This window comes from Tyto alba, unplaced genomic scaffold, assembly GCF_018691265.1.
Source record: "Tyto alba isolate M040663 unplaced genomic scaffold, T.alba_DEE_v4.0 Super-Scaffold_19, whole genome shotgun sequence".
Taxonomy (NCBI): domain Eukaryota; kingdom Metazoa; phylum Chordata; class Aves; order Strigiformes; family Tytonidae; genus Tyto; species Tyto alba.
The window spans coordinates 7,580,532-7,606,453 of NW_024881281.1; the positions used below are offsets into that span (position 1 = coordinate 7,580,532).

General features: G+C 63.5%; 1 protein-coding gene across 16 annotated transcripts; it reads left to right on the forward strand.

Moving 5' to 3' along the window:
• The first annotated feature begins 663 nt into the window (after window positions 1–663).
• On the forward strand, window positions 664–25,589 carry ELN (elastin). Of its 16 annotated transcripts, none has more exons than XM_042791748.1 (35): window positions 664–929; window positions 7,727–7,780; window positions 8,258–8,284; window positions 8,463–8,495; window positions 9,769–9,813; window positions 10,399–10,491; window positions 10,935–10,994; window positions 11,109–11,174; window positions 11,260–11,307; window positions 12,439–12,510; window positions 12,754–12,780; window positions 12,989–13,060; window positions 16,135–16,176; window positions 16,665–16,733; window positions 17,024–17,068; window positions 17,219–17,302; window positions 17,390–17,452; window positions 18,374–18,478; window positions 18,570–18,614; window positions 19,914–20,090; window positions 20,172–20,231; window positions 20,385–20,555; window positions 20,667–20,729; window positions 21,773–21,916; window positions 22,105–22,158; window positions 22,370–22,504; window positions 22,669–22,716; window positions 23,122–23,163; window positions 23,345–23,404; window positions 23,830–23,871; window positions 23,990–24,016; window positions 24,298–24,339; window positions 24,560–24,589; window positions 24,725–24,775; window positions 24,926–25,589. In XM_042791748.1, exons 1-35 carry the CDS (start codon window positions 851–853, stop codon window positions 24,973–24,975), a joined length of 2,325 nt encoding a protein of 774 aa, XP_042647682.1. In that variant the 5' UTR covers window positions 664–850; the 3' UTR covers window positions 24,976–25,589. The 16 variants fall into 16 exon arrangements, with proteins under 16 accessions (XP_042647682.1, XP_042647685.1, XP_042647686.1 ...); XM_042791751.1 differs by having other exon boundaries at window positions 23,845–23,871; XM_042791749.1 differs by having other exon boundaries at window positions 665–929; window positions 17,393–17,452.
• Window positions 25,590–25,922: the final 333 nt, after the last annotated feature.

A 25,922-nucleotide genomic window follows, 5' to 3' on the forward strand; every position in this document is an offset into this window, starting at 1 on the left:
GGGGGGACGCGGGGGCCATCACTAGTCACGGCCAGCCCGGGCTGGGCGCTGCGTGTCCCCAGGACACCCCGGGGCCGGGGAGGGGGGTTCCGTTCCCAGGTCCAGACAGTAAATTTTTCTGCAAACTGCCCGGTTTTACCCTCCCGCCGGCGGCCGGACACCCCGCGCTCGCCATCTAACGGCCACGGCCGGGGCTGCCCCGGGGCCCCTCACCCCCCCGCACCCGGGAGCGGCTCCTCGCCTGACACCCCGCTTGCACCCCCGGACACCCCCCTCGCTTTACCTCGACGGCCCCCACCTGCCCTCCCATCCCCCTTCTGCGCTGCGCCACCCGGGAATGCGCGACCCCCCCCCCCCCCCCCCCCGCCGATGCCACCCGGGGCATCACCCCCCCCCCCCCCCCCGGTGCCACCCGGGGACGCGGTGGCCCATCGCGGTGAGCGCAGCCCTCCCTTGTTCTCCCCCCGCAGGCTGCTTTGGCAGGTCCCCCCGCCCTTCCAGTTTTTTTGGCAGAGAGGCGCACTCGGATTGGAGAGAGCAGCGAGGGAGACGAATTAAAAAAAAAAAAAAAAAAAAAAAAAAAAAAAGTGGAAAAGAGTAAAAAAAAAAAAAAACCAAAAAACACAAAAAACCCGAACAAGCCAGCCCAATCGGCTGGAGAGGCTTGTGTGTGTTTGCCCTTTCCTCATGACGTAGTGTCCTGTGTCTCTCTCCCCCCTTCTCCCTCTCCTTTTCCCCTCCCTCCTTCCAACCCCCCCTCCCCTTCCCCTCGCATCCTTGGAAGCAACAATTAAGCAGCTCTGGGATAAAACACACTGCCTGCGGGAGCACGGGGGCATTGCTTCAAGAGATGGCAAAGCAGGCAGCTGCACCCCTCCTTCCCGGAGTCCTCCTCCTCTTCTCCATCCTCCCGGCTTCTCAGCAAGGAGGTAAGGAAAGAAAAGGCTCCTTCTCCTTAGCCCCGGCCAGCGCTTTTCCTCGGCTCTGCAGGGTCCCTCCACGAGCACCAGGGCTCGGCTGGTGCCCCCCCTCAGCCCCCCCCCGGCAGCCCCACGCCTGTCCCGGCTGCGTGTCCCCGAGCAGGGACAGGCAGCCCCCCTGTCCTGCCCTGGGGACATCCCCAAAGGAAGGAGGGCAGCCCCCCCAGGTGCCACCTCCCCAGAAGGGTCTTTGCCCCCCAACCCGGTGGGTAGCGCGTGCCATGCCCGGGTGGGGTGTGGGATGGGATGTCACCGAGGGTGGTGGCACAGGGTGGTCCGGGAATGGCACCGCTGCGCGAAGCACTTGTCAGGGGGGAGGCTGCGAGGTGCTGCATCCTGGCGAGGGGCTCGGGGACACGAGGGGCTCGGGGACACGACAGGCTTGGGGACATGAGAAGCTTGGGGACACAAAAGACTCGGGGACACGCAAGCAGGGTGCAGGGCAAGGCAGCCGGGGGTGGCCACCAAGTTCTTATGGGGCTTACAAGTGCGGGGGGGGCCGAAGGAGCTGGCACCCATCACCCTCCCGGTGGGACGGTGGTGTGAGCTGGAGGGGCAGTGGGGGGGCGATGGGGGGTGCGCATCCCGCAGCCCATGTGTGCGAGCTGCTGTGCAGTGTGCGGCCGCGGCACAGCCCGCCGGGCCCCTGCAGCTGCAGAGCAGCTCGACCCGCCCGAATCGCAGGCTCTGGGTGCCTGGGGTGGCCCCCGCACCCTCCTCCTCCTCGTGGTTGTTGTCACCCGCGTCGGGTCCACCCACCGGCGTGTGGCACGGGTCCTGGCTCGCTGGCTGGTCCCTGGCCCTGACACCCCCAGCACGTGTTGCGGACCCGCTGCCGGGGCGGGGAGGCGAAGGCAGCACGGCGTGTGTCCCCTGGCACCGCGTGACGAAGCCCGAGCTTCCAGCACCGCAGGTGCCTGCCCTCGTGTCAGGCCACGAGCACGCACAGAGGTGGGGAGAGCGGCCCTCAGCGCAGAGCTACAGCCCTGCTGTGATGGCCAAACTGGGCAGAGGTCTGCGAGGAGGGGACGGCAGGGTCAGGGATGGGACAAGCCACCTCCGGAGAGCCGGGCGGTGGGTCGCCCCGTGTCGTGCCATGGGCAGAGCCACCATCAGCGATGGGGTCGGTGCCAGAGCTGTCGCACGAGGCTTCTCAGCCAGAGATAGGGAGGAGCAGCGGAGGGGAGAGGGCAGGATCCCATGGGCAGGGGAGGGCAGTGCCAGGGCTGCATGTGGCACCAGGCAGCTGCAGGCTGGGCCACCGCTTGCCCAGGGCAGAGCCCTCGGGGATCTGCAACCAGCAGCTCCATCCGCCCCTGCCCTGCAGCTCCCTGCTCTGCCCTGGGGGCGGGGGGTGGGCTCCTGGCACCCTGACCGTGGGTTGATCTGCCCCGGCTGTGCAGGCAGCGTGACCCCAGAGCGGTGCCAAGCCAGGCGGCTGCCTGCAAAGCTGAGCCGCCGTCACAGCCTGATCCTGAGCTACAGCTCAGGTCAAGGTGTTTGACGGGATGCAGCTCAGCCCTGGGCAATCTCCATCTCTGACAGTGATGCTTCGCGCTGGCTTGCTGAACCATGGTGGCTTTGCTCCCCAGTTCTCAAGCAGTGGGACAGTCTCAGGAGGGCTTTGGCCTCCGGGTGAGACCCTGCAGCAGCTTCGGAGCAATTTAGGGCTGTTGGCCCCATTCCAGTCCCTGACTCAATCTCCAGGAGTGTTTGCTGGTTTGGGAAGCAGCTCACAGAGGAGGTGGCCCTGGCCCTGGAGATGGTCCCAGTGCTGATGAGGGCACTGGAGAACACTTTCCCATGGAGGAGTGACCAGTATCTCTGCAGCCTGGTGTTGCTGTGTGGCACCAGGCAGGCTCAGCCATGCTCAGGGTCTGAGCTGGGACAGGAGCAGCTGTGGGGGGGATACCAGGGTGCTGCAGGGTTCACCAAACCTGAAGAGGGCTCAGGGGAGCATCCTCCAGCACCCTCTGCCAGTGCAGCTCCAAACCAGCCTGGCAGGAAAGGGACCCTTAAGAGATCCCAGAGTTGAGAGGGAAAAGGGGAGGGGAGCCTGCACACAGACTGTTGGCCCCCAGAGCAGTGCCAAAGGGCTGAGCCCTGGGTTTGCAGCAGCTGGCAGTACTGGGAAAGCTCCCAGCAGCAGGTCAGGATCAGCCCCTGCTGCTCTGCATCCCCCCCCAGGGAAAGCAGAGCTGTACTGGGCACCGTGGGGACATGCACAGCCGGATCCGTGAGGAAGCTGCTGTGTTTCCCTAAAAGGTGCCAAGTGCAGCATGTCCCAGTGTTTGGAGCGGGGCATCTGTCCCTCAGTGCTTTCATCCATCCATCCATCCATCCATCCATCCATCCATCCATCCATCCATCCATCCATCCATCCATCCATCCATCCATCCATCCATCCATCCATCCATCCATCCATCCCTCCCTCCCGTGCCGGAGTACAGGGAATCCCCTGGGAGCAACACCCCTTGGGAGGGGACAAGAGGGACCCTGGAGGGGTCCCAGGTCTGTAGGCTCTGGGACCACAGGGGTGGCTGAGGTTGTTGCAGAGACGATTGGCACTGGGTGTGCTGGCATCCCAGCCTGGGTGCTGTGGAGACCCTCTGAGGACACCCAGAGTCCCCAGGGTGCCCCAGGGCCGGTAGTGCCAGTTGTGGGGCTGGGATGGCATCTCCCCTTCCCAGCTGGGCACCTCCCCAAGGCACCGGCCTGCTGGGGCTGCTCCCTCTGCAAACAACTTGCAGGGTGCAGCTCGTCTGCCAGCGCTCAAAGATGAAAGCTAAAGCCTCGGGGGGGGGGGGCTGGAGAGGAGCCAAGAGCAGCCCCCCCCCCCTTCTCCCCCTCCCCCCCCGCCCCCAGCTGCTACCAGAGATCTTGGGCTGGGATGCAACGCAGCTTCAACGTTGCTGGGAGACTGCATGTTTCCAAAACCAATTCTCCCAAGAAAAAGAAAACAGCAGCATGAGGGAAGAGGGGAAGTATCTGTGGCAGTTATGTGCTGATTCTCCTCCCCGAGCAGTTGCCCATGGGTGCATGTGAGGTACGAGGTACGAGGTTTGGCAGTCCAATGAGGATGTGAGTTTGTGTCCTGCGGTGGATTGTCCAGCCTGATCTCGGTCTTGAATGCTGTCAAATAGAGAAAACATCTGTATTTCTGGCTTGTAAAGAAAGCTGCAACCAGTGGTGCAGACAGAAATGGTGCAGGTGGTACAAACAGTGGCCAGTCTGAAACAGCACAGGTAGTGGAATAGTGTGGACATTGCAAAGAGTGGTTTGTGGTACAGGGCTATGTAAGAAAAAGTCCAGTTTCTATAAACAAGGCTCCCCACCAGATCCTTAGCACCTCCAGGGGTCAAACCCTACCACAGCTGGGGCTGCACATGTGGGTGCAAATTCTTCTGCCCCTGGCTTGAGAAGACATCCCAGGGGTGGGTGCTGGGGTGTTGGGGGCCAGATCCATGCTCTGCAGGCTTAAAGCCAGCCCTGGCTCAGGAGACAACTGAGAGAGAGCAGAAATCCCCTTTCCCAGAGTCCTGGCAGGCTCAGGCCAGGGGCAGAGGCAGCACAGAGCTCCTTCAGTGCTGGGAGGCTGGCGACTCAGTTTCCCCTTCCGCGATGTGGCAAGGGAAAGTGGGATGGTGTGGCCAGAGCGATGTGCTATGCCGAGGAGCAGACCCGGAGCTGGGCTATGGGCTCCTGCCCCCGGGGCTGGGGAAGGACAGGGCTGGGGAATGACAGACACCGGCCGGAGAGCGACTGCCATAGCCCAGTGCGGCCTCGGGGAGCCCAGGGTGTAGCCGGTGCCAAGCGCATGGGCTGCTGTCAACACCTGAGCCGTGGTGGTGCTGCCAGTGGATGGGACTGGTGATGCTGTGGTGAGTTTGGCTGTTCAAGGCTGGTCCTCGGCCAGAGAGCCGAGCGGGTCAGAGACCCCTGTGCTCCCTGGCAGTGCCTGCAGTGGGGAGCAGACCCTGAGCTGGGCTCTGGGCACTGCCTCCCTACCGGGAAGAGCCCGGCTCTGCCAGAGCCAAGGCAGCTTGTAAAATACCTTCAATAGAAGCGCAGAGCTGGCTGTGTTTGGCAGGAGAGCTGATCAGGGAGAGCAGCAAGGGGGGAGCAGCCTCCTGCGATGATCCTGAGTGAAAGCCTCAGCTCCCCTGAGCTGGATGACAGCCCCAACCTGGTAATCCTGCTGCCCTCCGGCAACCCAGGCTCCTGCCAGGACTTGCTGACCCCCTTCTCCTCTGGACTTGGGCATGGAGATGGTTGATGAACTGGCACATCCCTTGTAATCCTCCGAAAAGCACAGACCTGCGAGGAAGCACAGTGCCTTGGCCCTGGGATGGTGGCTGAGGGATGCCTGGGGAGGGGGCAGCGAGAGTGGCACCTCAGTGGCACCCCCTCTGCCAGTGTCCACAGTGCCCAGGAGGGTGACAATGATGAAAGGCTAGGTATGGCAGCCGTGGCTGCAGGCAGGTGTCACCTGGACCTTCCTAGGATCACCCCAGCACCAGAGACCTTTCCTGGCTGTGGGGGGCTGAGACTGGGGGGCACCATGGGAGCTGAGCACAGAAGGGACCCTCCTAGTTTGTGGGGGACAGTCGGTGGCACCAGATATGGGGGTCCCAGCCAGATCCTGGCCATCCCACTGGCTCTGGCTCCCAGTGGGGTGGGGCGTCCCGTCCCAGCAGGGCGGATGGGATGGGGGAGGACAGGCGATGTGTGGATGCTCAGAGTTTGTTTGGAAACAGGCAAGAAGTTAGGATTTGTTTTTCCAAGCTGGGGGGGTGGGCGGGGGAATGTGCCGGGAAAAGGAGCCGCTCTGTAAACCCCTGGCCGGCAGCTGGGCCGGCTGTGCCGTGCCAGAGGGGTGAGCCGGCCGGCCGGAGCGACGACCGAGCGCGTGTCCCCTCCACTCCAAGGGACATCAGCTGCTCCAGGGCCGGATACAGCACCTGAGCCTGGCAGGGCCCTGGGAGGTGGTTTTGGGGGGGCACAGGGCTGAGCCCCACTCTTTGGCATTGCTGGGGCACGTGGGGGCTGTGTGACAGGTCCTGGCACGGGTCCTCCGCCTGCGTGTGCATCCTGATGGGTTTGTGGGTGCGTGTGTCCCGACATCTCCTGTGCATGCATGGCCTGACACCCCTCTTACATGCGTGTGTGTGTCCTGACACGCGTGGGGGTGCATCCCAGTGCCCGGTCTCTGTGCAGCTGGGCTGGGGGCCCATCCCATGTGCCCTAGGTGGTGGGGGACACATGTGAGCAGAGCCCAGGGGACACTCTCGTCTCTGCCATGACGCAGCAGGCAGCTGCTGGGGTGAAGCCTGGGGCTACAGGGCACAGTGAGGGGGAACCCCCCGGAGTTTGCCCTACATTTGAGATGGGGCAGAAATGTGCAGCAACAATGTGCCCCCCCACTGTGGCATGCCAGCTCTGCCTCCTGCCTGGCACCTACCTGTGCTGGCCACCCTGCCCAGCCCCTGGGCACCACGCAGCCAGGGGTGGGGTTGCCAGGGCTCCTGAGGGTGCTGGGGTGGCCACTGCAGCCTCAGAGCAGGTCAGCAGGTCCTCACGTCCCAGCTGTGGCACCACAGGGTCCCCAGTGCCCGTCCACCCCGAGCCCCATCCCCTCTGCCCAGATTAGGCAGGAGAGCTGGATGCAGCTTGCCACAGGGGTGCTGGCCACAGCAACTCTACGCTTGCCTCCAGCAACTCCCAGATCCTCCTGCCAGCCTCACTGCAAGCCCTGCCAGCCATCCTGCAAATCCCATTGCAAACCCCATGGCAATGCACCCCCCGCCCCCCCCCGGCTCCAGTGCCAAAAACACGCTCCAGCCAAAAGTGGAGGCTCTCTCTGCATTACAACCTCCCTGTGCCATCAACCCACCTGCAAGCCTGCGCCTCACCCCTGGCCCTGATGGAGCAGGGGGGACCACCCAGGGGATGGCTGCCTGGTGGTCTGCAGGAGAAAGACCTTTGCCAGGGTCCAAACCAGCCAAAAACCAATGCTGTGGTATCTGAGAATGATCTCTGAGCATGAGCTCCAGGTGCCCTAGAAAGCAGTGGGACCTGGGAGCTTATCTCAGCTTTGCAGATGGGAAGAGGGATGCAGGGGGGTTTGATGGGTCTCAGCACTGTCCCTTCAGTCCAACACCTCAGTCCTGGTGGCCTGAGCCTGGTTTTCCCACTGGCAGCTCAGCAGGCAGGGCAAGGCAGGGCAGGCAGCGTGGGCATGGGGCAGCCATGGCCGAGAACGCTCAGGTTTAGCTGGGACCAGCGTGGGCTGTGGGGCTGAACTGGGACATCCTCACCCCCCCATGCATGACCATACCTGTACCAGTCCCCTCAGAGCCATGTGAAGCTGGAGGTGATGGACATGGCACTGGCTGTGGTATGGGACAGGTTTTGGGAAGCAGAGCTGGACACCAGCCAGCCCTGCTCCGTACAAGCCCCATGTAGCTCCCTCTCATGCAGAACCAAGTCCTTCTGACACCTCCCACAGCATGCCCTCCCCAGCTCCTGCCTGGGGCACCTCCAAGCCCTGTCACCACTGTCACACTGGGGAAACTGAAGTGTGCAAGGAAAGGCAGGGACCTGCCCTTGAGCCCTTGCCCTGGGACTCTGCATCCCACCCTCTCTGCAGGGAGCAGCTCCCCATCCCAGGAGATGCCCCCAATCCTGACCCACCAGATATAATTGGATCCCTGGGAGGATCTTAATGAGGGTCTCTTCTCTTTCAGGGGTCCCTGGTGCTATCCCAGGGGGGGGAGTCCCAGGAGGAGGATTCTTCCCAGGTAAGGGAGTCCAAGCAGTGTTCCAGGGGACATCACCCTATTTGCAGGGATGGGGCAGGTGCCTGGGGGCTCCCCAGTTGCCTCTGAGCCATCACAGAGGGCTGGGGACCTGCCAGCTGGGATCAGGGGACATGGGAACACCCTGTCTGGCTGCTCATCCCTGGGTGGCTGTGCCAGTGCCAGCCCCACAGCGTGGGGACAGGACTGGGTGGCAGTGCTAGACTCACGCTGGGGATCAGTAGCCCAGGGCCGGCACCTACACCCTGCCCAGCCCTGGCTGCAGCGGGTGCCCAAATGTCACAAACTGTCCCCAGTGTTTCAGCCAAAAGCTTGGGGACATCCCAGGGGCGGATGCCCCATCTCCTCGCACCTTTATGATCGTCTCTGCCTCCCCACGGACCCCGGGGAACCTGGCATGAGTAGGTGGGTGGTGGGTGCTCACGGGGATGGGTGCTAAGATGGTGCCATTGTTTGCAGGTGCTGGGGTTGGAGGTTTGGGAGCAGGTGAGTGCTGGGGCCCCTTTTCCCAGGGATGGGGAGATGGGCAGCACCCTTGGCAGAGCTGCCCTGTGGCAGGCAGAGGGTCCACCATGGGGCTGGCCCTGTCCCACCCAGTGTCCCCCCGTCGGGGGATGCTCGGAGAAAGGATGGCTCTGACCCCTCTCCACTCACTCTCCCCTAGGACTCGGGGCTGGAGGTAAACCTCTTAAACCAGGTAAGAAGCCTTTCCTTGGCTCTCTCACCACCTCCAGCCATGCCAGTGGCCAGGATATTTCCCGCCCCTGTTTCCCTCATGTTTCTCCCACACGGCCAAGGGGAACCCCCCCACTCTGGGGGCCCCCATGGCCAAGGCACGCAGCAGCCGGCACTTTCCACCCTGCCCTGCCACACTAACTGCCACCAAGCCCCCATAGCCTCAAGGGAGCCTTCCTGCCCTGTCCCTCGCTTTGGCACACTGCCCATACCCCTCCAGCCCCCACAGACCGCCCTTTTGGGGTGCTTGCTGCCTGCAAACCTCTGCCAAAGCTCCTTGGGAAGATGCAAAGCTGGGTAACGCTCGCTTAGCCCTGCCGGGAGCCAGTGTCTGTGGGAAGCTGGCAGCACCTCTGCCTGCCTGCGTTTGTGGCCGAGCAGCTTTTGCTGAGGCTCCTGCAGCCCTTTCCGGGGTTTGTCTGGCCTAGAAATGAGGGGACGAGAGGGGACAGCATCGGGAGAGAGATAAAATGCTGGCAGGAGGGTGCACAGCCCGAGGGCACCGAGCCTGGGGCATGGTGGGGCACGGCTGGGAGGTGCTGGGGCAGCAGGGACCTAATGTGCAGGGGGAAAATCTGGTGCCAACAGAGATGGCTGGTGCCCATCAAGGCCCAGAGAAAGATGCTCCTTTAGGCAGCGACCTGGGTCTCCCCTCCCTGCCTGCCCCAGGGGTACCCGCTGTGCCCTGGGGCAGGGGCACGGGGCACACTGCACCCCCCTGGTCCCCCCCCCCCCCCCGATCCAGCCCGTCTGCACGGCGGGAGCGCCAGCCCGAGGCGGGGGCCGGCAACCTCCGTTTACTCAGATTTCAGCTCGTGGAAAGAAAAACAAGGCCCTTTATTTCGGTGTAATTAAAACCAAACGCGGCGCGGCCGCGAAGCCCCAGCCGGAGCGTTGTCCGCGCCCTGAGCCAAAGGCAGTGGAATTTGCGCCTGGAGAGAGCGAGGGCTGATTAGCCCCAGATGTTGGAAGGCAGCGCTGGCCGGAGCCGGAGGGACTCATTCCTCAGCCATAAACATTTCGGCTCTGTCCCCTCGTGGCCCGGTGGGGTGGGGGGTGGGCGAGGCAGAAAGGGATGGGATGGGGTATCCGGATGCTGGCGGGCACATTTGTCACCTGTCCCTGTGCCCATCCCCGGGGCATGCTCCTGGCCCATGGGGATGGTGCCATCAGGACGTTCCTGTTCCTCTGACCCTGGCCGTCCCCCCCCCACCTCACCCCACTTCTCTTTCCAGGGGTCGGAGGCCTCGGGGGACTCGGCCCACTTGGTCTGCAGCCAGGTGAGCACAGACCACTGGCCACCCCTGCTCCGGACTGTCCCCAGAGAGCCACCTTGGGGACAGCATGTGGCTTGTCCCCATCGGGTGCTCTCCATAGCCTGCCTGGTGGGTCCCATCTGGGCTGGGCACCCTTGCCAAACCTGAGGGACCAGCAGCCACCAACAGGCAGCCCTAGGGTCCCCCAACATCATGGCATCAAGCAGTGCTGGGTGACCCCAAGCAGCGATAGGTGAGGAGGGACCTGGGGTCCCCGCGGGGTCCGCAGCAGAGGGACACTGCCTGAACGTGGCCACCGGGGACCCTGGTGTGTGAAGGAGCCGGTGACACCTCAGGGTGCCCCAGGTGGTGTTGACATAGCTGGTGATGGGTGGGATGTGGATGGGAGCAGGGATTTTGGGGGGGGGATGCAGGGAGGGCAGTGCCCGCTAACCACCACTTTGCCCAGCCTAACGCCAGCCCCCAGCACTGCTGCGCAGCCCCTCACGGCTCCCCACCCCCTGTGCCCACCGTGGCTGGCGGGGAGGGCAGGACACCTTGCTGGCCGCTTTTCGGGGATGCTCATGTGGGTTATTCTCCTCCTCGCAGGTGCTGCGGGTCTTTTCCCCGGAGGTGCCTACCCCGGGGGTGTCTTCCCAGGGGCCGCCTCTGCCGCTGCGCTCAAGGCTGCTGCGAAAGCTGGTGAGTGCTGGGGGTGTCTGGTGCGACGCTGGGCCAGGCAACAATGCCAGGCAAGGCAACACTGGGGCTTGGGCAGCCCCCTGGGACTCCCCAGTGTCCCCTGGAAGCCTGAGATAGGAGAGCTTTCCCCATGGAGCTGGGGGACTGCAAGCAGGGGATGAAGATGTCGTGGGGATCCCTGCCAGTTTGGAGGGACCCTGGCATGTCTTGGTGTGCCGGGAAAGGGGCATTGGCCAAACCCGAACCCCCAGGAGCGGAGAGCACTGGGCTGCCTGGTCCCTGTGCCCAGGTCTGGGGGACCCATCCCTGGTACAGCCTCAGGGTGTCCCCTTCACCCCCTTCAAGAGCAGTCCTAGGCTTGTCCCTTCCTTTGGCACCGCTCCGGCCACCCATAGCCCAGCAGTGGCATCTCACACTGGTACTCCTCTTCCCAATGCCCCCAGGTGCTGGCATTGGTGGCGTGGGTGGAATTGGTGGTCCTGGTGGCCTCGGGGTCTCCGCAGGTAGGAAATACCCCTCGTCCCCAGCATAGCCAAGCCGGGGGCAGACTGGTCCCCATGCCTGCCAGGGTGGGCAGGAGCCGCTGCCGGGGCTCAGGGGGTCTCTGCTGCCCGCAGGTGCAGTGGTACCGGGCGGGGTGCAGCCCGGGGTTGGCGCGGCAGGGAAACCCCCCAAAGTACCAGGTAGGTGCACGGCCCCGAAGCTGGGGGCCGGGGCGGGGAAGGGCTCCATTCGGGTGCTCATCCCGGCCTTTCTCTTGCCTGGCAGGCGCTGGAATTCCTGGAGCTTTCCCGGGTGGCGTGCTCCCCGGCGCAGGTGAGCTGCGGGTCCCCACCCCACCAGCAGCATCCCAACCTCTGAGAGGGTCCCCACCCGGTGTCAGCACCCCGGTTTGAGTCGATAGCCTTGTGGCCAGCTGCACCCTGGGCATTATAACCCCTCCGCTGCCTGCCATGCCGGGCAGCAGGCTGCGTATGGCCCCGTGCTGCCCGCCTGCCCAACTCCCTGCCTGCCCCATCACTGCTGCCTGCAGTTTCCAAACCCTTTCGTTGGGGCCGTGGTGACATTTCCACCATGCCAAAGGCGGGGGGACCCAGCGTCTCCGGGGGTCTGGTGCCAAGCTCCGCGGGAGCAGGCGGCATCAGCACCGGGAGAGGAGCTGGCACGGAGCACACCAGGGCCGGCTGGCCCAGCCAAGGGCGGCGTGGGAAGGAGGGGGAGGAGGTGGCAGCGGGGAGAGGAATTCCTCACTGCAAAGTAATTTGGGGGAGGAAAACTTGTGAAAACAAGATGTTTCGACATTGTCAGAAGGAGAAGTGTGTTGCTGGTCAGGAATGTCTTTTCCATGTCTGAAAAACGAGTGAGTTATAATGAAAGACATTTGTAAAAGGGGAAAAAAAAAAAAAAAAAAAAGACAAACCAAAAAAAAAACCCAAACCCAAACCAGAAACCCAACCCATATGACTGCAAGGCCAAAGGGCTTCCTGTTGCCCCTGGAGGATCGGGACTCAGTTGCAGGACCCCACTTTCTGCTCCCCAAAGAGCCCCAGCTTGCACAGAGCCATTGCACATCACCGGGGCACAAAACAATGCCCAGGCTTGGTTATACCATGGCCACTCATGGGTGCCACGTACCCTGCAGGCACCCCAAGCTCCTGCATGGGCAGCCTGGCCCATCCTCCCCCCACAAAAAAAAAAAAGCAGAGGCAGCCCCAGGGCTGGAGCAAACCCTTCCCTGGCAGCTCTGCCCAGGGGGTGCGGGGAGCCTGGCACAGGGGGGCCCAGGAGGCCCCTGGGGACTGAGGGTACCCTGTCCCAGGGTACAAGGCTTAGTCCTGAGCCAGAGATGGGTGACAAGGATTTGGGAGCTGGCTGAAAGGGTCTCGAGTGCCAGCAACATTACAATACCCCACCTTGCTCACCCATCCCCTCTGGTCTCTGCCTCAGGCGTCCGCTTCCCTGGCGTAGGGGTGCTGCCCGGAGTACCCACTGGTGCTGGAGTCAAGCCGAAAGGTCCAGGTAGGTCCCCTCAATCCCCTGGGGACACCGGGGTGGAAGGCGGGTCCAGGACTAGCTCCAGCTCTGCCCTCATCCCCATCCTACTGGGACTGGCTCCAGCCCATCCTTTGGGGTCACAGCCCCACAGGGCATGTGGGCAAGTGAAGCCGACCTCCGGCTGAGCCCACGCAGCCCGTGCAGACCAGTTTGGACGCCGAGGACCAGTCCTGAGGCTCACGCGGGTGCCTTTGTGTTTCTGCCTAGGAGCAGGAGGCTTCGCAGGAATCCCCGGTGAGTGTCCCATCTCTCTCGCCCGTCCTTCTCTTCCTTCCCAAGCCTGTTCATCACAGCGATGGCCTCCCCATGCCAGAAGATGTCTCAGGGCTTTCCAAACCACCCGCTCTCCTCTTCCGGGGTGCCCTGGGGTGCTCCTCTCTCTCAAGGACTGGTGACAGCCTAGGCGCGGGCTCCAGGTGAGAGTCTGCTGTTGGCTTTGCAGGACTGGGAGGTTTTGGAGGTCAGCAGCCCGGAGTCCCTCTGGGGTATCCCATCAAAGCTCCTAAGCTCCCAGGTAAGCTGTCACAGCCAACAGGGCTGGGGGTGAAGGACCCCCAGCAGTGCCAGGAGAAGGACCCGCCGTTCTCCAGGGTTGAGACATGGTGCCCCCAGGTCCCCTGGACCTGGCAGTGCCAGTGCTGGCCCTGGGACATCAGGTCAGAGCAAGGGGCACTGGGCAGATGAGTCCAGCAGCAGCCCTGCCTGTCACAGCCCCGTGGGCAGCTGCCTGGATGTGGCTGCTGGTCTTGTCTCTAGCCCGCGAGGATGATGCTGTGAGTCTCTCCGGCTGTTGCAAGGTAGAAAAGAGCATGTTCTGGGGACATGCTTTGGGCCAGGCCACCCCAGGCTGTCCCTGCCAGCTCCTCCTGGCATGAGGCACAGCCCTTGTAGGGACTGTCTGCTTTCCATGGCTCCTAGGGTTGTGCCAGGCATCGCTGGGCATTCACCTGGGCCAAATGTCCCCGCTCATGGAGCTCTAGCCAAGGCCAACAACAGCAGGCAGGAGGTGGGGATGGAGCTTCAGGCAGGTCTCCCTCCCCATTGCCTGCCCAGACAAGGCTCGGCTCCAGCCCAGGGAAGCCTGGGGGTGCTCAGCACCCCTTTCCCAGGCTGGGCTGCTCCAGGGACCTCTGTCTCCCAGCCCTGTGCTGAAGTGCCAGCTCTGCCTGTCCCCAGCCAGCCATGCCCACGCAGGGACAGTGGCAGGATGGGCAGTGCCACACAACCAGTACCAGGTGCTGTGCCCTCCAAGAGCCATGCTGCCAGCTTACTGGTCCCAAGAGCATCCCAGAGAAGGCGGGCAGCCAGATCTGGGCAGGGACCCGCATCCCCGGGGTGCTGGGGAGTGAGCAGATCCACAGGCGTTTCCCCACTCACCGAAACAAGTTGCTGCAAGCAGGAAAGTCTTGGTGGGGGCAGCCCACCCCCAGGGAGCAAGTCCCACCCCGGCACGGGCGCCAGCCCCAGAAGCTCTGCCGGCTTCCCCCCGCCGGGGCCCGTCACCACAAACGGCGGCAGAAATACTTGGCCCGCTCCGGCTTCCTCCCGCCGAGGCAGAGTTACGCTCATTAGGGCGACTTGGCCCCGCTGCCATCGGATACCGTCTGGCCTCCCGGCCGCAGTCAGCCCCAGACTGCCTTTCATGGGGTGCCCGGTGAGGAGAGAAAACCGCCGGCGCACGGTGCGGCCGTGCCTGGCTCCGTCCCACAGCGGCCCTGCCAGTGGCCCGCAGCCCGGACGGGACACAGCTCCCAGCTGACCCGCTTTAGGGGGGGCCTTCGTTAAATAAATCAGGGGAGGACACTCATCCCTTTGGCCAGGAAGTCCCGTCAGTGCATCACGCCCCTCGCAGGGACCGGCAGGACAGTGGTGGTGTCCCCAGGTGTGGTTTCAGCTGACGGGTGCTGCCTGGCACCCCGGTCCTTCCTGGGATGCTGGGGGATGCCAGTTTGTCACCTCTGAGGGTTTGGTGCTGGCAGTGTGGGGGATCATTGGGTTGGCTGTCGAGGATCACACTTTGATGCTGCAGATGGACCCGGGGCTGCCACATGTCCCCGTGTCCCCTGCGCTGTCCCAGCTGCAGTAGGTCTGGGTTGAGAGGGAACAAGGGGACAGGAGGGAAAAGAACATTTTCAGTGGAAAGTTTCCTTTTTGGATGGTTTGCTCCAAATGCCCGAGACAGCTCCTGCTCTGTGCTGTCCCTGCTCAGGAGGTGGCCCCGGGGTTACCCCGTTTGCTGGAGGCTCAGCCTGAAGCTGTGGCTGAAATCAGGATCCCTCCCGATGCTGCAGGGATGGGGACTGCTCCCCAGTGCTCAGCTGCGCTGGGATGGCATTGGTCGGTGCAAAGCCCTTGCCATGCCAGCCAGTGTGCCCACCAGCCCTGAGCCACCCCAGAAGTGCTGGTGGCATCCCCGTGCCAGTGCAGGATGAGTGCGCACAGCCCCGGGGCGGGGACAGCTCTCGCATCTGTCTGGGGGTAGTGGAGAGCTGGTCTTGGACCCAGCAAAACCCTTGGAGGCCCAAGGGCTCGGACACTTGACCCTTGGAGTCACCTCCATGTGTGTCAACCAGTGCTGAACCCTTCCACAACTTTGGGGTGAGTTAGGCGCTGATGAGGTGCCCTGGGATGGGCAAGAGGGGGGTCCCCAAGGTGGGGGACACCCAGCACAGCTCACGGCCACTGCAGCCTGGAAAGCCTCTGCCTTCCAGCAACGCTGGCTGGTGTGGGACATAATAGGACATCCTGACAGGGTGGAGGGAAATCTGGTCCCCACATGCTGTCTGGCAGGAGGGGACGGTGTCCCGTGCTCGAGGAGATGCTCTGCCATGAGCAATCCCATCCTGGCTGCAGGCAGCCACATCCCCGCCCTGACCACAACCCGCTCCGGTGGGAGGGCTTGGGGTGTGGGAAACCCTCCACCCTACGTGCCACTCGAGGTGTCCCCATCGGGGATGTGGCAGCCCATCATCCCTCCTCAAGCCACTGCCAGCAGTGATGGGAGCTTGGAGCTGCTGGCTTCCAAGTGCATGGTCCCTGCCGAGTCACGGGCATCCCTGCGCTGTCCCGAGCAGTAGGATCCTGCTCTTTCGCAAGGAGACAGTTCCCTGGCTGCAATGTTCCCACTCGTAATCCCTCCCCATCCCTTTGTGCCGACCTCCTAATGAGGTCATGTTTCAGCAGAGGCTCCCAAGCCCTGATTCCAATTAAAACCTTTCATTTGGAGCTGGCTGTGGTGCAGCCAGCTGGGTACAGCTCTCGCTGCGGGGCTCCCTAGGGACCCCCCACTGAAGTGGGGTCACGGGAGGCTCCTACAAAACCAGGTTCAGGTGTCATGGCCCTCGGTGTGGGGCTGAGAGCAGGTGGCTCTTTTTGGAGCCGCTGCTTCCGAGGTGATAGTGAAGAGCATCTCCTGGCCTGGCTCCATCGCGGGGGGGGTTGTATCCCGGAGGATTTGTTATCCCGATGGAAGGAGCCCCGAGGGCTGGTGCCACACAGCCAGCTGGCAGAGAGGGGCTACACCGCGGGGCAGAGGGGGCACGGCCACCGGCAGCCAGGTGCTAACCCGCCACCTTCTCTCCTCTCCAGGTGGCTATGGATTGCCCTACAGCACTGGTAAGCTGCCCCACGGTGAGTGCTCGTAGCCCTTGCTCCGCGGTCGTAGCTCCTCACGGCTCTGCCGGCCGCTGCCGTGGCCTCAGGGCCACCAACCCTCGGGGCAGTGTGAGGGGCATCCCGCTCCCAGGGCGAGGTGGTCCCTCAGGGGACTCGTGCCTTGCCCTGCCGTGATGCCCGTGGACCCGGCTGGGAGCAACACGGCTCTCCTGGCATCCCGTGCCGGGGACGGGAGCTGTTAATCCGCGGGCACGCCGTGGCACCGGCGGCAGTCGGCTGGCTGTTGTTCTGCTGGGACACATCCTGAGCCGCGGCCAGCTCCAGGCAGGGGTGTTTGATCTGGCATCTCGACTGAGGGGGACCCTGGCTCCGGTATCCCCCCCGACATCCCTCGGCACCAGCGGGGGGGGATCCTTTGGGCCGAGCGAACTGCTCCATCTACCTCATCCCCCAGCCTAGGGCAGGTGCCTGACCTGGCGTTGCCTTTCTGTTTGTGATTGCAGGCTTCGGGCCCGGCGGGATAGGAGCTGGCATCGGGGCAGGAGGGAAGGCAGGATACCCCACCGGGACAGGTACGCTCCCTCCCCAGGCAGCCCCAGGGTGGGGAACTGACACGGGCATGGTGGGGAGACCAGCACCCCAGTCACTTTGCCAGTCCTCAGGTGGGGTGTTGGCCACTGTCTGGTGGCCTCAGGGTGGCAGTGTCACCCCAGGGACAGCCTGGAGGGGTGCATCGCCTCCCAAAGGAGAGGGGGGGGGCTGATGCTGATAGGAGAGGCGAGTCTCCAGGGGCCCTGCGGGATGGGGGAGCTGAGGTGGGAATGGTCTTGGGACCTCAGTGGTTGCCCATGTCCTTCCTCAGGAGTCGGAGCACAGGCGGCAGCAGCGAAAGCAGCAGCGAAATATGGTGAGTCGCCCTCCATGGTCACATCCATCACCCATTTCCCCAGTGGGGCAGCTGCTCCCTCCCTCCCTCCCAGGCAGACGGGGGGGGGGGGGGGATGCTGGTTGTGCCCCTGCATCACTGAGCTGACGATCCCCTTCTCCCCTGCGGCAGGAGCCGGTGTCCTGCCCGGGGCTGGCGCCATCCCGGGAGTTGGCGGAGTGGTACCCGGCGTCGGCGTTGTCCCAGGAGCTGGAGGTGAGGCGATGGCGGGTTTCGGCCCTGGGGCTCGGGGGGGGTCACCTCCCCCCATCCCACATCCCTGACTCTCTCCCACTACCCCGGCAGTTGGAGGGCCGGCAGCGGCGGCGGCAGCAGCGAAGGCAGCGGCGAAGGCAGGAGCTTTCGGTGAGTTCCCCGCTGTTTAGGACAGATCTGGCAGCTGCCTGCGGGACGGGGCTCACTCTTGGGGCACAGAAGAGCCATACATTGCTGCTGGGGCTGCACGGCTTCCCTGCCTGCCCCCCCACCCCCTGCCCCATCTCATGGGGGTGCTCTCCCAGCCCTCCGCCCCGGCTCCAGCAGCTGCTTGCAGGAGGTCAGGGCGAGGTGAAGGCACTCTGCTGAACCAGCGGCTTTGCAAGATGTGAAACCACCCCCCAGGGCTGCAGAGAGGCTTTACCCGCCTGGGGACAGATTCCAGCAGCCTGTTGGGAGAGCTGGGCTTGGGTATAGCAAAGCCTGCTTTGCAAAAAGCAGCTTTTTCAGTGACTGGCTGGCCACCTCACAGCGCAGCACCCCAACACAGGGCAGTACAACCCTGTCACGCATGGTTTCTCTAATAAGAGATGTGATTTTGCTGAGCTGGGCTCTGGCGAGGTGTCTGAGGAGACTGTGTCTCTAACGAGCCATCATTCATTAGCAAAGGGATGAGATGGTGATGTAGATCTCGAGTTCGCTGCTCCCCTTGTTGGCTGTTTTGAGGGAGAAAAGCGAGTAGCAAACAACCGCTCATTGGAGCGTTCAGAGGAAATGCGTCAGCCCCTGGAGCAGCTGGGATTTACAACCATGGCCTCAGGGGACCTCGGGGGTCCCCAAGCTCCTGGGTGGCTGGGTGGGCTCCAGATCCCTGGATTGGGTGTAGGGAGCTGAGAATCCCAATCCTGGGTGCATCCCAGGTCCCCTTAGCAGATAGTTTGGAAGGTGTGGAGAGCCTACCTCAAAACCAGGTGCCCCGGAGCCTCTCGTGACACTGGGGGAGACCATGTCCCCACCAGTGGCATGGGGAATTTTGGGGGGGGAGGGTCTGACTGCTCTGCTTTCCTCCAGGTCCAGGGGTGCTGCCTGGGGTTGGCGGTGTCCCAGGCCTCGTGCCCGGTGTTGGCGGTGTCCCCGGCTTGGTGCCCGGTGTCGGAGGCGTCCCCGGGGTGGCAGGTGACTGTTCCCAGGAGCCCTGTCCCCACCACCTGGCTCTGTGGGGGTGCAAAGGCTGGTGGCTGAGGGTCCCTCTCTCCTTTGTCCCCAGGAGTTGGGGGGCCAGCAGCAGCAGCAGCAAAGGCAGCTAAGTACGGTACGTCTGCGCGGTGCAAGGAGCTTCCCAGCAGCTCCCTCGAGACCCCCACTCACCCTTTCCACCCCTGGCACTTGGGGTGCCCCCAGGCAGGCGGGTGTCCCCCCGGGGATCACTCCTGATGTCTCATTATGGGGAAACACTTTGGGATGGGATGCGCCCAGCCCAGCTCCCAGCTGCTGTGTCTGGGCTTGGCTTCATCCCCAGGGCAGGACCTTCTCCCACTCTGGGGTTTCTGCAGGCTGATTCGTGGAGGTGAACAGTTGGGACCAAATGCATGTCTTCGGTCCTTCTCTGGATTCTTGAGTTTTGTACCAAATCTGGTTTTACAGCAGCAGACCTGACCCAGGGTCTGGTGTCCGTGGGCTCAACCTTGCTGCCTGGCTGGGCAGAGATCCCTGGCAGAGGGTCACCAACTTCCAAAAACCAGGTGGGACCCAGCATGTCTGTCTGACTTGGTCTAGTAAGACCCAGGTGCCCAGCAGGAATAACCACCCCCAAGGGAGTTCCAGTGAGGAAGAGCCCAGAGGGGAAAAGGGACATGGCCAAGCAGCAGTGAAGCTGCATCATCACTGCAGAGCCCTGGGAGTCCCCTGGGATCAGCCGTGCTCGTTAGCAGCTTTCCTTTGAGGGCTAAACCATTGCTGACCATTTCTTCCATTTCTCTTTCGCATCATGTAGCAAAAAATCCCACCACGTGCCCGAGGAAGGATGGGATTTAGGGAGAAACTTGGCAGTGACAAGTTAATGAGGGTGTGCTCTGTGCGGGGGTGCCAGGCACCTGCCAAGCAGAGAGCCATGAGGACAACCCCTCTGGCACTCAGCGCTTCCAGAAGTGACCTGATGCTTGTTCCTGTGACACTAATGAGGCCCAGCAGGTCAAGACTTTCACTGCCCTTGGCTGCTTCCCAGTCTGGCCAGTGCCCAGGGCACCTAGCCCTTCTAGGCAGCTACTGGGAACCAACAGCAACTTCTCCTGTGTGGCCTGTTTGGCTGCAAGGCTTGATGTCCCTATGATGAGGACCATCTGGAGCCTTCCATGATGATGAGGATCACCATGGTCCCCTGTGTTGGTGACTTCCCAGCCTTTCTTTTACAACAGCAAATTGATCATCCTTGCTGGGGCCTCTTGGGACACATGGGACCAGTCCCTGCCTTGCACTGCTGTGCATCTCTCCTGGAACCAGGTGGTGAGGTGCTCTCCTCACTGTGGCACGGTGACAAGAGCAGATGTATGACAAGGTCCTACCTTCCAGCTGTTCCTGCAACAAGATCTAACTTCTCTCCATGTGCCTGCAGGAGCTGGTGTTGGAGTTCCCGGCATTGGTGGTGTTCCTGGTGTCCCTGGTGTTCCTGGTGTCCCTGGTGTCCCTGGTGTCCCTGGTGTGCCCGGCGTGCCCGGCGTGCCCGGTGTGCCCAGTGTGCCCGGTGTGCCCGGTGTGGCTGGGGTTCCTGGAGTGGTCCCCGGTGTCGGTGGTGAGTGGATGGGCTGGCACAAGCCGATGGGTTGCTGCCGGCCTTGCCAGTCCCCTGACTCTCTCCCTTCTGTCCCCACAGTGGGTGGCCCAGATGCCGCGGCGGCCGCAGCGAAGGCTGCAGCGAAAGCTGCCGCATACGGTGAGTCACCGTCATCCTTCCCCGGGGAGGGAGGAGGGGTGCTGGCAGATGGGCAAGGTGGGGGCACCCCTGGTGCTGTGGGTGGCGGGGAGGTCGGCAGGACCCTGCCCACGGAGCCTGACTGCTCGGCCACATCCCTGAACCTCTCTGCAGGAGCAGGACGCGTGCCCGGAGTCGGTGTGCCCGGTGTTGGGGTGCCGGGTGTTGGGGTGCCCGGTGTCGGGGTGCCTGGTGTTGGCGTACCTGGAGTTGGGGTGCCTGGGGTTGGTGTTCCTGGTGTCGGCGTGCCTGGTCTGGTGCCCGGTGGAGTTGGAGGCATACCAGGTGAGATGGTGTCTAAGGGATGCTCGGGCTGTTCCCGGTGGTGCTGGCTGAGGGGTGCCGGCGTGGCCACCATGGCCCATCGCTGCCCCTCACGCTCCCCCTCTCCCCCAGGAGTTGGAGGTCCAGCAGCCGCCGCTGCTGCTGCCAAAGCAGCTGCCAAAGCAGCCAAATTCGGTAAGCTGGAATCTCTCAGGGGTTATCCCACCTATCCTGTCCCCTGCTGCCTCCCCACCCCAAGCTGCTCCTCTCGTCAGGGCTGAGGCCTGGCACTGCAGAGGGTCCCTGTGGGTTGGGGTGAGGGTTGACCTCTCTGCAGGGCTGTATGCGACATGAGGTCCTGGCTGTGTCACAGGGTGCTCTTCAGAGAGCTGGTCTGCATGGAGGCTCCTAGGTTCACCATCCATACACCTTCTCATACATTAGTCCATCCATCCTCCCTTCTACTCACCCACCTATCCATACCACCAGACAGACAGCCACCTCAGTATCTATCTGCCTTCTCATCTGTCCTCCCATCTGGACCTCCACTCATTCATCCATCTCACCGTCCATTTCACCATCCATCCATCCATCCATCCATCCATCCATCCATCCATCCATCCATCCATCCATCCATCCATCCATCCATCCACCTTGCCATCCATTCAAGCACTCCACATCCATCCACTTATCCATCCACCCTGCCATCCATCTATTCACTCCACACCCATCCACCCATCCATCCATCCATCCATCCATCCATCCATCCATCCATCCATCCATCCATCCATCCCATCCATCCATCCATCCATCCATCCCATCCATCCATCCATCCATCCATCCATCCATCCATCCATCCATCCATCCATCCATCCACCTTGCCATCCATTCAAGCACTCCACATCCATCCACTTATCCATCCACCCTGCCATCCATCTATTCACTCCACACCCATCCACCCATCCACCCCAGCATCCACCCATCCATCCATCCATCCATCCATCCATCCATCCATCCATCCATCCATCCATCCATCCATCCATCCATCCATCCATCCCATCCATCCATCCATCCCACCCATCCATCCATCCATCCATCCCATCCATCCATCCATCCATCCACCCATCCATCCATCCATCCATCCGCTCGCCCATCCCAGCCTGCCATGCCTTTTCAGCCAGCTCCTTCCACCACCTCTTCCTGAGCTGAAGCCCCAATCCTTTCCTCTCCCCTTGCAGGAGCAGGTGGCCTGGCTCCTGGCGTGGGTGGCCTGGCTCCCGGTGTAGGTGGTCTAGCTCCCGGTGTGGGTGGCCTTGCTCCTGGCGTAGGTGGCCTGGCTCCTGGAGTGGGTGGCCTGGCCCCCGGCGTTGGAGGTGTCCCAGGTGAGGAGGATGGTGGGTGGTAGTGGCAGCCTGGCTGGTGAGGGGCAGGTCTGGGGCAGGACAGGCGTGAGGAGGACCTTGGTGGTCTCCATCAACTCATGGCCAACCCTTGGGGGTGCAGACAAGGCGGGAGGGATGGGGTCTGACCCCCTGGGGACACTGACCCCCCTCTTGCTGTCTTCGCTCAGGGGTTGGAGGTCCGGCTGCAGCAGCAAAAGCAGCAGCAAAGGCAGCGAAATTCGGTGAGTTGACCGGAGAAGCCTGTCGCTCGCGGCTCAGCCCACAGCAGGCAGCCCTGCCCGCACGGTGGGCACCTGGGGTCTCCCCATGAGAGTCCAGGGGGGACCTGGGGGGCTGCAGGGGTGGGTACCCCATAGCAGGCACATCATCCCACAGGAGTGTGGGGATCACACGGGGGCCACCCCCACGCTGCCTCACCCCTTCTCTCTGCAGGTGCTGGGGTCGGAGGGGTGCCAGGCGGGGTGCCCGGCGTTGCTGGAGTGCCAGGAGTGACGCCCGGTGTTGGCGCTGTGCCCGGGTTGGTGCCGGGTGTGGGGGTACCCGGTACTGGCATCCTCCCCGGGGCAGGTACGTGCTTCATCACACCCCGGTTGGGGACATGGGTTGGGGACAGTGGTGGATGAGGGTGCTAAAAGCCACCGAACCACGTGCAGGCAGGACGGGGGACGGTGGCACACAGGACAGGTGGAGGGGTGACCGTCCTAACCATGGTGTCCTCATTCGCTTTGCAGGCATTCCCCAAGTAGGGGTGCAGCCCGGTGCTAAACCTCCCAAATTCGGTACGTATTCCTGCCACCCTGCCCGAGGTCCACCTCGGACAATCAACAGCACCCTCTTCCTGTGGCCATCGGGGTGCTGGCCTTGCTTCGTGTCCCCTGTGGCACTGGTGCCCCAGGCATGGGAGCTGGGGTGCTGTCACCCATGGGTGCGAAGTGCCACCTGTGTCCCCTCCCCTGGGCTTGCTGGGGACGTTTTTCTCCTGCTCTGCCTTGCCTGCAACAATGCGTCATGCTGGGGGTGAGCTCCCTCTAGGTCTTCTTGCTCCGGGTGCTGTGAGATTGGTGCTGGGGACACCCAGAATGAGTGTCAGGGCCACATCAGTGGGTTGAGCATTGGTTGGGGTTGCCCTGAGCTGTGGGTACTGGGCTTTGGGGGGACAGGGGTTAATGGTCTCTCTCTGGCAGGCGTTCCCGGAGCTGGAGTCCCAGGAGTCGGTGGCATCCCAGGTAGGTGCTGGCAGGACCTGAGCCCAAACAACTCCTGCCAGGGGATGTGTAGGCAGGGGGATGCTCCCCCAGGGCATGGGGGGAGTGGGGCTGCCTGGGAAAGGACACACGTGGGGCTGGGCGAGGAGCGGGTCAGGTGCTGCCCATCCCCACCGGTGCTCACCTGGGATCCCCGTCATAGGTGGCCTCGGAGTTGGTGGCCTCGGAGTTGGTGGCCTTGGAGTTGGTGGGCTCGGTGCTGGTGAGTGGTGCTGGCCCCTGGCATGGGGGCTCCCCAGGGCTGGGGTGCAGGGAGCGGTATGCTGGCAGAGTGCCGAAAAGGGAAGGGGATGTATGGGATGCAGGGTCACTTTTTGTCCCCTGCTGGTCCCACGGCGTGGTCCTGCCCCACACTGTCACCGTACCCTGAGCCCCATCTTGTCTCTGCCACCTGCCCTGCTCTCGGGGCGTGATCGGAAAGGAGTGCCATCACCAAGCAGGTACCAAGGGCCATAGCACCAGCGGTGCCCATGCCATGGGGACAGTGGACGGTACTGTACCATGTCCCCAACATGCAGAGATGCAGGTCCCTGCCTCGGGACCCTCTGGGCTCATAGCAGGGTCTGACTGCAGCCCCGGGGGCAGCGAGCCCCTTTGGGGCTACACTGACGCCCCTCTCTGACACAGGGATCTTGTATCCAGGAGCTGTTGGGAAACCTCCCAAGCCAGGTAAGGAACAGGGGCTGCTCCGGCCAGCGGGGCTGGAGGTGTGACCCCCCAGCCCTGTCCCCATTCCCAGCCCTGTCCCCACGCTCCTTGCTCTCATCAGGGCTCTCCCATCCCACAGGTTTTGGTGTTGGGGGGCTGCAGCCAGGTGAGTGCCGCCATTTGGGGCTGGGGTGGGAGCGTGTCCCCTACCACGCCACGCTCATCCCTGCTTGCTGTCCCCACCCTGCTGCTGTCCCCCACTGGGCATGCCACTACCTGGGAGAGCACCCCGAAGGCAGATGGGTGACATGGTGGGGACAAGGGTTTTTGCAGCAGCTTATGCCCCTGCAGTGAGCAAAGATCCCCAGGCAGGGTGTCCCCAGACAGGCAGGGTTGGGGTGACACTGCTGTCACAGGCTGTCACCAGCTATTGCTTTTTCCCCCCAGGGGCCGGAGTTCCTGGCTTTGGTGTGTCACCGATATTTCCAGGTATCATCCCCAGCTCGGCACCTTGGCACGCACCCGGGGCACCTCTCAGTGCCCAGCTGGCTCACGGGGACACACACAGCCCTCGGAGCACGGGGACATGGCCACGGCCTGGGGGGGGACCCGGGGGGCTGGGCTGAGCCGGGTGGGTGCTTGGCTGGGGGGTGTGGGCCGGAGCAATGTGGGTGCCCAGGGGGTGCTGAGGGCTTCACTCTCCTTTCAGGTGGGGTCGCCGGCGGGCTGGGATTCGGTGGTGAGTGTCCGTCCCCCCAAGTGGGGTATTTTGGGGGGGGGGGGGGGGGGGGAGTGGTGTGTGCACATCCCCCCTGCGCCCAGCGGCCAAGCGAGGTGAGGGTGCCGCTCACCCCGCTCTGCCTCCTCCCTGCAGGGAAGCCCCCCAAGACCTTCGGAGGAGCCCTTGGTGCGCTGGGCTTTAGAGGTGAGTGCTGACACTGGGTGACCCCGCTGGGGCCGGATCCTGGCCCACCCCCCCCCCCCCCCGGCCCTGCTCCCAGCCAGCCCCCCAAGGGCTTGGGGGGTGCAGAGAGGGGGGGGGGGGGGCTCACCCTGTGCATCCCCTCCCCCCCAGGCGGCGTGGGCTGTGCACAAGGGAAGTACTGCGGGAGGAAGCGGAAGTAACCGCTCGCCGTCACCGATGACCTCATGAACTTTGGTGCTACTGCATGGTCCAGAATGTAAATCCCAAGCAAAGCTGAGACAAACCCCCCCCCACCCCCCCCCCCCCCTTCCCAAAAACCCCGGACTTCCCCCCCCCCCCCACCTCCATCCCATCGCGGGACCATCGCCGGCCCGACGTTCCCAGGAGGGACCCCGCGCCTCCGGCAGTGCCCGTCCCCCCCCCCAGCCCCTCCATCCCGGCGGGGAGCGCGGAATAAACTGCGGGGAGCAGCCGTCCCCCTTGGTGCTATCGCTCCCTGCGGGATTTGGGGGGGGGGGGGGGGGATCTTGGGGTGTCACTCCCCGCCCCAGAGCTGACCCCGGGGGGGCGGGCAGGATGAGGGGCACCCCACATTGAGGGGAGGGAAGGGGATCCCGACAGCGGGGGGCTGCACGGGGAGGGATGTCCCTGTCAGCCTGGGGGCCCCGGTCCCCGCGCTCCCCCCGGCCCGGGGGGTCCGCGGGCAGGAGGGGCTCGGTCCCTTCATGTTACTCACTTTGCTATAACTGGGTGGGACGCCCTATACAGAGGGACTCGCTTCCGACAGACTAATAAAGGACAAGTTTTTAAAGGACTCTGGCTCCGTCCCATGTCCGTGTCCCCCTCCCTGTATTGGTGGCAGCGGCGGGTGGCCCAGCCCCGCGGGTGGCACTGCCCTGTGTCCTGCGCCCGTGGCTCTGCCCAAGCCTGGGGACACGCTGGGTCCTTGTTTGGGGGGACATGGTGTGCCCCACTGCGTGGTGACAGCCCTGGGACACAGCGGGTGGGTGAGGGGACGGCCTGGGGACCCAGGGGGATGCCCACGCCCTGTCCCACTGTGGCAGCCCCAGGGACGGGGCGGGGGGACACATCCATGTTCTGTCCCACAGTGAAAACCCAGGGACCCGGGGGGAGGTCTGTGCCCCGG

Bases quoted from the DNA above. Each gene is read 5' to 3' on its own strand.
- ELN (XM_042791748.1), top strand. From the start codon at position 851: ATGGCAAAGCAGGCAGCTGCACCCCTCCTTCCCGGAGTCCTCCTCCTC. The intron at 20,232-20,384 runs GTGAGTCACCGT...ACCTCTCTGCAG, and splicing joins AGCGAAAGCTGCCGCATACG to GAGCAGGACGCGTGCCCGGA. The intron at 22,505-22,668 runs GTACGTGCTTCA...TTCGCTTTGCAG, and splicing joins TGGCATCCTCCCCGGGGCAG to GCATTCCCCAAGTAGGGGTG.